Source organism: Carassius carassius, chromosome 30 (genome assembly GCF_963082965.1).
Source record: "Carassius carassius chromosome 30, fCarCar2.1, whole genome shotgun sequence".
In the NCBI taxonomy this organism is placed as follows: Eukaryota; Metazoa; Chordata; class Actinopteri; order Cypriniformes; family Cyprinidae; genus Carassius; species Carassius carassius.
In genome coordinates, this window is record NC_081784.1 from 15,915,707 (window position 1) to 15,928,673 (window position 12,967).

General features: G+C 37.7%; 1 protein-coding gene across 47 annotated transcripts in view; it reads right to left on the bottom strand.

Annotated features, from left to right (window-relative positions):
• The window catches only part of LOC132110760 (calcium/calmodulin-dependent protein kinase type II subunit gamma), a 70,612-nt gene that overhangs the window by 23,286 nt on the left and 34,359 nt on the right, over nt 1-12,967 (bottom strand). For 31 of the 47 annotated variants that reach the window (XM_059517640.1, XM_059517636.1, XM_059517634.1 and 28 more), the window contains exons 4-13: nt 12,434-12,488; nt 11,828-11,893; nt 10,007-10,079; nt 5,732-5,834; nt 5,103-5,186; nt 4,849-4,943; nt 2,042-2,164; nt 1,790-1,873; nt 1,327-1,369; nt 995-1,060 (exon numbers count right to left, since the gene is read on the bottom strand). In XM_059517640.1, coding sequence (XP_059373623.1) covers nt 995-1,060; nt 1,327-1,369; nt 1,790-1,873; nt 2,042-2,164; nt 4,849-4,943; nt 5,103-5,186; nt 5,732-5,834; nt 10,007-10,079; nt 11,828-11,893; nt 12,434-12,488 — 792 coding nt within the window. The remainder of the gene's footprint in view (nt 1-994; nt 1,061-1,326; nt 1,370-1,789; nt 1,874-2,041; nt 2,165-4,848; nt 4,944-5,102; nt 5,187-5,731; nt 5,835-10,006; nt 10,080-11,827; nt 11,894-12,433; nt 12,489-12,967) is intronic. The other 16 variants (XM_059517639.1, XM_059517643.1, XM_059517656.1 and 13 more) reach the window with 1 other exon arrangement.

A 12,967-nucleotide genomic window follows, 5' to 3' on the forward strand; every position in this document is an offset into this window, starting at 1 on the left:
CATTGCAACTATTAAGTATCAGTGTCGTAAAGCAACAGAAGCACTTGGCAGAGCATTCACAAGACGTATAAGATGCATAAGAAAAGAGGCAAAAAAACTAAGCAATAAACAAAAAGACAAAAGGACATGTGGTTCCTGTTTCTTCGGGGGCTCCATGCACAAAGACACCTGAACACATGCTGAAAGGTACTTCTGAGGGATGCCACAGCGATCCCCACTGTGAAGACTTCATTAGAGTGGTTCTTCTCAACAAGTCTTCCCTAAAGAGCATGCTAATACATACATGTAGATATTCATTCTTACAACAGGCAAATGCATGCCAGAATCCACCCACAAATTCAGTGCATCTGGTTAAACAAAAGCCGACCTGACTTTGGACTGAGGTATACAAGGAGAACGAGCCACCTTATGAAACCATCAACATCAAACAAGGCAACTTTATCTGTAATGCAACACTTAAGTATAACGCCGTTCCTTAAGGTGACTCTGGCTGAAATACCTCCACCGGAGCATCCCTGGACCATCACCAAGAGCACAAACCCATAATGCATTATGTTTCCACCATTTGGAAGGCATAATACATTTTTTGTGATACTCTTCTTACCATCCCAACCTGCTGACAATGACACAAAACATCTTCTGACAAGTTCACAGCATTTTTGTAAAGACATTCAGTGCAGGCTGAAGGCAAAGGTCGCCTTTGACAGGAAAGGGATCTTTCATCCAAGACTTTGGTCAAAAGTCATGAAGCACAAAGGGATACAAATGTGTCTCAGGGATGGGAGGGACTTAATTTCAATTTGAGCTTGTTTTATATTTGTCAATTCACTTAAATTCAGACAACGAACCCAAACCCTGGAGCGTATGCTATGTATTTTGTAGCTTCTCAGAAGAGTTTCAGTGCCCGTGTGTTGGCAAGGGTATAGCAGGCTCCCCTTGGTCACATGCTGAGGCTGAAAGTGGGCAACGGCCCCCTAGCTCCCATCTCACATACCTTCCTGTGCCAGTGCAGCTGTGCTGGTGGTGGGGGCGGCGGGACTGGTGTGCTGCCGACCCATTACTGGACAAAAGAGCATGTCGTTTTGGAGAGGCTTACTCAAGGCAGAAGCACAGCCTTTCCGGTATCACAAGGAAAACTTACCTAATTTGTATCCTAACAAAGCAACCTAAAGCAAAGCCCAGATGCATCTATGCAGTCTGGAAAGTGGGGCCAGATTACAAAATCAAAAGTTTCAAAAGAACTACATAAACGTAACATACTGATCCCTCAATTCATGAGCACAAGTCTCACTCGTATGTACTTGTATACACTAATGAGACATTCACCTGAGAAGTTCCTGGACACCAGCATGGTGGTCAAAATGGCCCCCTGCATGAAACACAAAAACTACGTTAGTATCTTATCTAGAATTGGAATCAAAATGAACATTGCTAAGGAAAAAGTTTTCAAACATTCATACATTTGGATGAAGTATTAATAATGGGTAATACTAAACAATTGGGTTGAGTTTGTTACTATTAGTTAATGCATTTGGTGTCATTAACTAACAATTAATAACATTTTAAGCATTTATTAATTTAGGTTAATGTTCATGTATGTATTTACAATTTTACTTTTAGTTAATGTATACTTAACACTTGTAAAACAAAAATGTATCAGTATATGCATTATACATTAATCTATATTAATAAATGCTGCAAAGTACTGTACTTCGTTTATTCATGCTAGCAAAAACAAGCAAATGTTAAAATATTGAACCTTATTGTGCTGGAAATAAATGAATCAGACCTTTAGTTTTCTGCGGGCATTGAACTTGCGCAGACACTCAACGGTTTCTTGACGATGAATCATGGAGGCAACAGTGGAGCGTTGCTAAGTGGGAAAGAGGCATCAATCCTTAGGACAGATCTTTATTTTCTATACGTCATGACAGATTGTTTATAACACAAATTGTATGTAACTGTGTTAAGTTGGGTAACAACAATATAAACCAGCCTTGAGAGATTCAAGGAAAAGTGCTGGGGGTTTAAGTCCACTTACACAGACCCAAGGATGTTTGAGTGCTTGGTCAGCCGTGATCCTCTTCGCTGGGTTGATGGTCAACATCTGGTTGATGAGGTTTTTGGCCTCTGCAGTAACAGTGTCCCACTCTGGAGAGGGAAACTAAGACATGAAAAGACAAGAGAAAGAGAAGATGACAGATTTTTCTTGATATACAGTGAGGTCTACAGTGGTTTGTTTCATTTAAACCTGGAAGTTAAAAGAGATTTTGAAACAATTGTAACAAAAATGTTATGATGAAAAATCACATTCGTAAACAAACTAAGTCACAATGACATTTTTTACATTTAAACACATTTTCTGTATAGTTACTTTAAAAGGATATGCATTTTGAAAAGCTTTACAGAAATAAACATGAGTTTAATAGTTCTAGGTCACTAATTGTTGATGTGGACAAACAATGTTCTTCCAGTGAGGCTCAACATGAACATGATCATCAGGGTTTACACAACCTCGAGTTCTACTTTTTGGACCATTTGAAGTTCCATGTGAAAACAAAAGGAGGACAAACCAGGTACTAAGATATTATGAATGTTACATCAACTTTATGCTGATGCTGATAATATAAACTAATGAAAACGTGTATTACAGTACATTAGGAAATAATGAAAAATAGAAACATTTTCACTAGTCTCAGACTTCTGTATGAAACAGAGGGCTTAAATGTACACAGACATGGACACACAAATCAATGGCTTCCATGGACTGTAATGGATTTTAATAAGATTAAAGCAGAGCAGCTAAAGCGATGGATGGAAAAGTGGTGTCTTCCACCTGGATGGCAGAAAATGCTGAAACCAAACCTGACCTTCATAATCACATCTTTCCCACACCACAGCACTCCATCAAATGGACAACGGCACTATACAACAAACACTGCAATGCTACACACCAATGCACTTAGAGAGCTTTTGTGGACTAAAAGGGATGGTGAAAGCACAAATGAAATCAAATTAGGGTGAATCCATATACTTTGATCATGTTGGCTTGTTTGCAAACTGCAGCTGTGAGCTACAGATGGTCACTGCGCTGACAGACAAAAATACGACACAATGCAATCTGCAAGATTGTTGTAACCTTATAAGTTATATAGAATAGTGTTAATAGGAAATATCCCAATCTAAACTGGTTTTCTTCTGGGGTTTGGAGTGGTGATGATAATGATGAAGACTCCTGTGTGTTCCTGTGCTGAGCTCTAGAGGAGGGGGCTGCCATCATTTATTATTGAGTAACTCTGCTCTCTATCCCAACCAATTAAATATTTACAACGGCTTCAATCTGGGTTTGCCACTTTGGGTCGATGTGGTGGCACTAAAATCTCTGTATGGGGCCATGAGAGCATCTTTGTCAACATGTTTGATGGGCAGTAAAAGACAGGTTTATTAAAAGGGCATTCAATTTCTGTTCCTGGTTGAGATGAGCATAGCTTAAAGTGGGTTACAAGCAAATAACCCACAATAAACAGACCTTTTGTTCAACACACCTGTTTTGTAAGCACCTACTTTAATTACATCAGATATGTGAGCAGTGCAGGGCTGGAATTTCGGCGCGGGATTGCCCGTCTTGATGAGTATTCACGTAAACAGTTAATTTATACTAAACATTGTCTGTATATAGGCAATTAAGTGAATGTAAACAGCAGTGTTGGGGAAAGTTAATTTTTAAAAGTAATGCATTAAAATATTGTGTTACTCTCTAAAAAAAGTACTTTTTATGTAATGTTAAACGTTACTTTTGCATTACTTTTTAAATTTGAGCAGGGCTTGATTTTTTTTTTTATATAAGAAGTTCTATTTATAGCAAATTTAAAAGCCCTTTCACACCAAAAAGTGCAATGAATAAACATAAAAGGAAAAGTAAATTCATGTCTGTACAGAAGAACACAGGATAAGAAGGTTCAACGCTCTTCAGCAATAAAAAAAAAAATAAAAATCAATGAAGCACGATTGATAGTTTATCTAAAGTCATTTTTGCTTATTAGTATGGCTGAACTGGATCAACGGTCAGCAGCAAAGACATTTGTTAATAAAATGGGAATAGATACATTTGTGTTTTCACATATCTAATTATTGCAGGTTTGTGTCATATTCTGAATTTGCATTAAGCTATTTTTCATTTATTTTGATGAATACTAAATCGTTTTTTTTTTTTTTTTTTTGCGAGTGGGATGAATTAATGCACATTCATATTTAGTCTAGAACTACATGTTCACAAAGCGCACACAATGCCTCTGCACTTCCGAATTCTCCTATTATGGGGACAGGAGACTTGTCAGTCAATAAATGGGAAAACAAAGTTTCTGGCATTACTTTTTTGAAAAAGTATCTCAGATGTTATCTTGTAAATTAAAAAGTAATGAGTTACTTTACTAGTTACTTGAAAAAAGTAATCTGATGAATGCATTACCCCCAACACTGGTAAACAGTTGAGAAACAGAACTTATGTGTAACAGTTAGATCCATGCATGGGGTCTTAAAGAGACAGCAAACTAAATAAACCTGTTGCTGTCTGTCATTAATGTTTAGTTATACATTGAAGACCACACAGTGTTATATAAAGTTAAATAGAATGTTTAGTTTCTGTGGTATTTCTGTACCTGAATATTACTTTTATACCTACCTAAAATAGCCCAGTTCATTTTAATCTTGTTATTGTACTTTGTATTTTAAATTTTAAATAGTAATGTGGATATGAACAAATATTCAGGTCTGATTAGATCTAAAAGATACATAAGCTTATAAAGCAGTAAGAGCTCATTAAGGCAAACAGTGAGTGTGATTACTCACGTCATAGGCTCCAGCCTTGATCTGTTGATACAGTTTGTGCTGATCCTCATCCCAGAAGGGAGGGTAACCCACCAGCAGGATATACAAGATCACACCTGCCCAAGACATAAATTGGTAACTTCATACTAGTACTAGTCTACTGTTCTTCCAAAGTAATGAGACTGAATTACATATTTTTTACACTATTTACAAAATTGGACAAATACGCAACAATATAAGACACTGGAACAAAGAAAATCATGTGAAAGTCTTACCACAAGCCCAGATATCCACTGGTTTGCCATAGGGATCCTTTCTTAGGACTTCAGGGGAGAGGTATCCAGGGGTGCCTGCAAAACCTGTAAGGCCAGAGTAGTGTGATTACTTGCATTCAATATCTAAAATGAACAGATGTCAAATAAAAAAAATTTCAACAACAACATTTTACTTAGCATAAAATGAACATAAAATATAAACGTAACTTTCTTATAAGGCTGTGAAATGCGAAAAGCATGTAAAAAAATCCCTATGATGTTGGTCAAGCTTAATCGAATTTGTCCACTGACTCCATATTTTCCAAAAGAGCAGAGTAAAAACACAAGCTGGCTACTCTCCAGAACTCTCTAGTCCTAACAACAGTCACAGATGTCATTGAGAGCAAACAGAGCATTAGGAAAAATCATTGCTAGTTGGAAGTCAGCTTTCAGAATTACGAGTACCAGTGGCATCTAAATGAGTGGATACATTTTCATGGCTGTGAATATGTTTGAGAAACCAGAGAAATTAATTTGGTCTGTTGAATTTAATTCAGTCTTGCAACAGGATGATCTAGAATGGCTTCAAGTCAAATCCCTTTAAGACATGGGGCTACCAATGAGTTGAAGGAAAAGCAGAGGAGTCTTACCGAACCAGGCTTGCTGATCTCCCTGCACCTCGATGGCAAGGCCAAAATCAGCCAACTTCACTGCTGCCCCCTTCATCTTACTGGCTAACAGCAGATTCTCTGGCTACAGGAGTACGCATGGCCGAGAAAAGGGCAGGAGAGAAGAAAGTAGGAATAGTGAGAAATAAAGTGAGGGAGGAGACAAGAACAAAAATGGGCACATCAGAATTGAAATCTCCAATATTGTGATTTTAACATTAAAACAAAGCTACAGTGTGCCATTTCTGTCTGTTGTGAGTGTTTGTAGCGTGCAAAATAGGTCCACTGACTATTGTCAGTAATGTAGTGATCTACACCTCATACAGTCAATTTAATACAGTCTTGCAGCTTTCTTTTGCAAAAGCTATATGGAGGAATTTTTCACCCTCAATCAAAATTTTACTATAAATGTGACCACACCTTTATTATTTTATACCATTTCATCTAAATTAAATAAAAATAACATTAAAACCTAACATAAATTGTTCTGAATGCTTCAAGTATATTTAGACATCACTAAATTATAGTGTACTGTATGAAAATATAGTGATGGCATTGTTCAAATAATACTTAACTGACCGTCATCAATTCGTAGCAGTGAATGAAGAGGTATCATATTGTTTACAAGTGCAGTATGGAATACCATAAGGCTCAGTACTAGGACCATTTCTTTTCTCACTTTACATGCTACACTTCGGAGATATCATCAGGAAAGATGGTGTTAGCTTTCACTGTTATGCTAATGATACTCTAAATTCTAGAAACTTAGAATTTTGTTAACTATTTTTGTATACTAGAGTTGTAAAATATTGAATCCTCTTCATGTAATAAACTAGAACGCTGTCTAACACTTGATGACTGTGCTGTCAATTCTTCACCATCAGTTAGGTACCTAGGTGTGCTATTTGATGGCAACCTGTCCTTTTAAAGTTATGTTTCTAGCATTTTTAAAACTGTATTTTTCATCTTAAAAATATATCTGTTAATTCATAAGTTCATGACCTCAAGGTTAGATTGTTGGAATGCTCTATTTGGTGGTTGCTCTGCATGCTTAATAAACTCCACCTGGTCCAAAATGCAGCAGCTTGAGTTCTTACTAGAAACAGGAAGTATGACCATATTAGCTTGATTCTGTCAACACTGCACTGGCTCCCTATTAAACATTATACACATTTTAATATCTTGCTCATTACTTATAAAGCCCTGAAAGGTTTCGCATTATAGTCCTTCACGTCTACTTCAATCTCAAAACTCTGGCCATTTGATAGATCTAGAATATCAAAATCAACTGCTGGCGGCAGATCCTTTTCCTATTTAGTGCCTAAACTCTGGAACAATTTACCTAGCATTGTTCAGGACTCAGGAGGCAAACACACTTTATCAGTTTAATTCTAGATTAAAGACCCATCTCTTTAACTTGGCATACACATTACACACAATCACTTTTCTAAATTCAAATCTGTTAAAGGATTGTTTGGCTGCACTAAATAGGTCAACTGGAACCGGGAACACTTCCCATAACACCCAATGTACTTGGTTACATCATAAGAAGAATGGAATCTATGCTAATATTTGTCTGTTTTATTCTTATTCTGAGGTTACCGTAGCCACCAAGATCCAGTCAATATCCAGATCAGATGGTCACTGCAGTCACCTGGATACAGTCTGTATCCAGTCCAGATAGAGAGACCTAGAGATGACCTCTACAGCCATGAATGTCAGTGGAGACCATGTCAATTAGATGAACCCTAGAGACAAATCCCCCTGTAAAGACCTCGTCGGCCATACTCTGCAGTCTGATGCGTGTTCCAGCCTAGAATTAAACCACACCATGCTGGTTTCGTCTGGCCAGAGGAGAATTGAGCTGGATGATGACATCACTGAATCAACAATGAACTGACTTTAATTGATAAACTGTCTGTTTATTATTGTCCTCTTGCATTATCAGCACAGTTTCCCTGTTTAACACTGTAAAGCTGCTTTGACACAATCTGTATTGCATAAAGCGCTATTTAAATAAAGGTGACTGGACATTAATATTAATTTAGACATTTGCATTTACAGTTCTATTAAATTAAGTGTTTTTAAATTTAGATGACAAAAAAGGTAATACACATAAAAATAAGGAAAATAAAATATCCAGCAGCACGAGCCAAAAGAATTATGAAGTGCAATCCATGGGCATTCACTCCCATATGGCTGCTCATTCATTCGGTGCATGATTATGCTAAAGGTGATTATCAAGCCTACCTACGTTGAATTTAATCAGCTGTGATCTGCATGAAAGGACGTAAATGTATCCAGCATGTTTTATGAGGAGAGTCTTTCATCATCACATTGTGGGAATACTGAGATCCAGACTTGACCTACAATGTGCATCAAGTGAGAGAGACAGAAATGGTGCACATGCTTGTACGTGTGTGAGAAGAGAGAGATTGCATGTGGTGTCTATATCTCACTGGTGTGTGTGTGTAAAGTGGATGGATAGCTGTGACAGCACGCCCATTGCTCTAAGCTGCATAATTCATGAAGAGACAGAGAGGAGGGCTTGTTATCTCATGCTACGAGAGCAGGGGTGAGCTGCTCTCCCGCCCCGCTGTCCTGCACACCTCGCTGCCTCTGAATGCTGCAGACACAGCCCTGACCTGGACACTGCACCGTCATCCTGCAACAACTGCGCCAACACGTTTATAGTAGGACGACACAACAGACTTTCTGTGATGTCACTTCATGACTTATTTTAATTAATATTAATCAGGGGATGCTGACATAACTAGATTACCTTTCTGGATTGGCAAATGACGTAAACTAATAAATATTCATACAAGCCAAAACAGGACTGGTTAACTCATGCAGAAGATATATCTAATTGTGATTCACTAAAATGTTTCAAATTCTATCAAACTGCCTTTAATGGTTTCAAATGTATTATGTTGAGAAATAAAAAATTCAAAAAAAAAATTCAAAAAAAATTCAAAAAAAAAAAAAAAAAAAAAAATCACAGCTTAAGCATCATATACTAGTATCAACAATAAAACAAACTGCAAAGAATTAAAAATTAATTTCACATTTATTGGCTAATTCTCTATTACTGTTTTTTTCCACTTAATTTAAGAGGATAAATAAGTGAGTGTTGTTTTAATATTACTTGTATACTATTATAGTATTTAGTAATTATTATTTCTATTTATTTTTATATTTTTGTTTTTTTCATATTAGTTTATAATTTAATAATTTTATATACTTTCGTCATTTGTGTTAGGTTTTTTTTTTAGGTTTCTATTACATAAGCCTTAATTTACATTTGGCTCAGTTTTAGTTTGAATAATTTTAGTTCTTCATATGTATGTCGGTTAGTTGCCAAGGCAGCATTTCTAGTTTTTCATGTAATATTTCTACTTTACTTTAAGTTTATTTTAATTACTGAAAACTATTCATTTTAATTTTAGTTAACAATAATAACATTGTGAAATATTTCATCTGTGAACTTCATCCTTACACCTTCAATAAAAATCAGCAACGAATGCCCCTGTCCTGCAACTCTAGGGATTTCTTTCCTCCTAAACAATCTTTCTCTGTCTAGTTTTTCTTTTCCTCCTTGTCTGTCTTGACTCTGCAGCCACCATGACATCACACAGGTTTCCATAGCAACCGGCCTGCCTCCAGTACTCCTCTGTCTGCCTTTACTTCTGAATAGGTGAATTAATACAGAAAGTAAGGGTTCAGTGTGGTTTTTTTTTTTGAGGGGTGGGGTTAGACACATTTTTGTCCACCATGTGCATCTGATCTATTATGTGTTTCATCAGTTATTATTTTAAGAATCCTAAACAGACTCTACTACATCTCCTCCTATAGAGGTGTGGAGATACATAGGGAAATCATCGTAAACTCTGACAAGCAACAAGGAAACACTTTCAATTTCAATCCAATGTGAGGTTCAGATTGAATGATGGCATTTAAAGAACAAATCTCTCCATCATCCATTAAATGTTCCTCCGTTTGCTTTCTGCACTGTACTTATCAAATGACCCCTCAAGATTAGCCAACCGTATGAGCTCTGACGTCAAGAGAATGAAATAACATATTCAAACGGCATACATGTTCTCCGGTGTCAGGTTTGTGTCTACACAGCATTTAATGTTGCAAGCACACATCTGGAGTGTGTGCAAATGACGCCACAGTGATGTCAAGAGGAGGAGGGTTTGGATGACGCAGGCTCTCATACTGGCATGTTGCCACAGTGACGGCATGACTCACCTTGAGGTCCCTGTGCACAATGTCATGCTGGTGGATGTGGCTGACGCTTTCCAGGATCTGATTGATGCAATGACTGGGAAACAGAAAGCAGAGGGGAGGAAAAGGGGGATGGATTAGTGAGAGAAACCCAGGCATTAGTACAAGGATCTAACTCCAAATAAAAGACTGGGCACAAGAAATCCAGCTGCAGAATCTGGCCAGTGCAGATAAACTGAGTTTTGCATGAACAGATAAATAATCTGGTTTGTTTTGTGGTTCTCAAAGCTGCCAGAGAAGCTTTCTAGGCTGGAAATGAAAATACATTTACCATGTCATCCAAATTTCCTGAAGCTAAATGTGTGCATGTATGTACAGGTATGTGTGTGTACATATTTTACCAACTCTAAACTTCTGAACAATAGCTTGTGTGTGTGTGTGTGTGTGTGTGTGTGTGTGTGTGTGTGTGTGTGTGTGTGTGTGTATATATATATATATCAGTAATACTACACAGACGTGCATGTGTTGCTCTGACAGAATTTGCACCGCAGAAGTCTTTCCATAGACCGTGAGGGGACAGAAATATCAAGCACTGCTGAAACTGGAATGCTTATAAATGCAGCGAGTGGAGCAGCTCATTACAGAGCTCTGAAACCTGTTTAAAAGGTCGTGGCCCGAGGACAGAGGGCGAGTTGGGTGGAGATGACATCTCTCTGAGAGATTTTTGTTTGTTGGAAGCATACTTGAAAAATAATTTGCTTCTGAATTATTTGGTTTATATAATTAAAGAGCAAAAGAGAGAGAGAGCCTGCAGAAAGAAAAGCAACGGCAGTCAAGTAAAGAAAGAGCCCCATTAGATATTCCCTAAATCTCTCTTGAGGAAGGATGGTGAGGAAGGCATTTCTTGTGTCCAAAATTGGCAAAATCTGTGGACTGCATTCCATTTCATCCCATTACTGAGGCACTTTCCAGTGAAAACGCTCTCTGTTCTCTCTTGATGCAAACTCTCAGAAGCAGCCTTCATGCTGCAAGTCTGGAGAGTGGCTTCCAAAAGTAACTGGAAAGTGACACTAATTTTGTTGTTCCAGCTTAGTGCTGAATATGAAGTAGAAATGGACTGAAGTGTAGACAGTCAGCTTTAATTTAAGGGGATGCCTATCCAGGCAGCAGGTTTAAAATAACGCCACATTTCAGGCCAGCTACCATGCCTGTTAAAGCACAGAGTATTTACATAGTTTGAAATTATTTTAAATAAAAATACCATGTATAATAATTAGCTGCATAACCCTGGCATTTAATGATTGTCTCGCTGTCTGGGACCACAGGGCAGTTTTAGAGACGGGATATTTTCAGTAAGGCCTGTGGTAGTACCATGGTACAGTGATGGCAACAGAAAGTATTACAATGGGACTTAGAGTAAAGAATTAAATAAGACTGAGATTGATGTATCATAGTTTTTACATAAAAAATATTCTCTGAAAAGAACATTTAAAGTTATTTTCACACATAAATGGCTTTACTGTTAAATTTGATCAATATAATGCATTCGTGCTGAATACAAGTACAAAGTTCTTTCTGACCCCAAACTGACCCATGGTAGTAGTGTATGTTATATATTAAATACAACTAAATTGTTGTAAGTGTTCCTGTAGCTCAATTGGTAGAGCATTGCCTTATCAAGCGCAAGGTTGGGGGTTCGATACCCCGGGAACACATGATAGGTAAAAATTGATAGCCTGAATACACTAAGTCGCTTTGGATAAAAGCGTCTGCTAAATGCATAAATTTAATTTAATTTAATTTAACTAAATGCTGATATGATTTGAGGTGAATTTTTAAACTTACCTTGCATCTGCTTCGCTGTAAAATTCTCTTGCGACAATGTCTTCAAACAGTTCTCCACCAGTCACACTACAGGAAGAAATACAGGCTATCAACAACTCAAGTACGGAGAACCCACAGCGGTTCAATTCAGCTATAAACTATAAAGAGTTCGAGGCCTACAGAGGAGTACGTGGCTAATGGAGATTTTTATCACCACGGGGCAGCACCTGAGTGTTGGGTGAGAGCTATCAGCGTCCTAATGAAAAAAGAGCCCTGAGAGAGGGCCATACAGTCACAATCTACACACACTTACACGTATGTCTTGCTCTCACAGTCTCACACACACTACAGTTATGCAGAAGAGTCTACATCTCAACAAAACTTCAGACTCTGATAATTGTTTAACATGATGTCAGCATGACTTATGCAAAGGAATTCTGAAATATATGATACAGAGAAATGGGCCTACTGGCTAGAGAAAAAAAAGTTTAATTGTCTTATTTCAATTACATTTTCCTGTAATTAACACAGCTAATTACTGCGAAACAAGGCTGAAAGGAAGTGGAAAGTGTGAGTATACAGGCCTCATCTCAACAGACGATCACACTCTCTGACTCAGATACTTACAGGTCAAAGACCAGGTAATGAAAGCCTTCTTCTGAGATACTGTCATGGAGACGCACTGTTGAGGGAAAACAGAAAGAGAGAATGAGGTAAGACAGAGAAACAACATAAGCAGGATGAACAGAAGGAGCTTTTATCCTTTTCTTAACCTGCCCATGAAGTCATCCTCATTACAAATCCCAACCTTGCTGCGTAATGCCTTTTAAGGCAGCATCCTAGCTGAAATGAACCTCATAACTGACCCATTTGAAACATTCATAAAGAGCAACTCCAAATACCTAACAAATAAAACTCAGCATAGGACATCATTCGTCTCAGAGAAGGAATTCTTGTCTTTGCATTACAGAGGGAGCGGTGGCACTGCAAGTATAGCAAGGAACATTTTTTATCCTGATTGAAGGTAATGAATTTGTCATCGGTAGTTACAGATTTGAAACCAGATCTCTCTCATGCAGCCATTAAGAAACCCCCAGCTCGCTCTCATTGTGTGTGGGTCTGTGTTTATGACTGTGTATATTAATCTCAGCCATGTGAGGG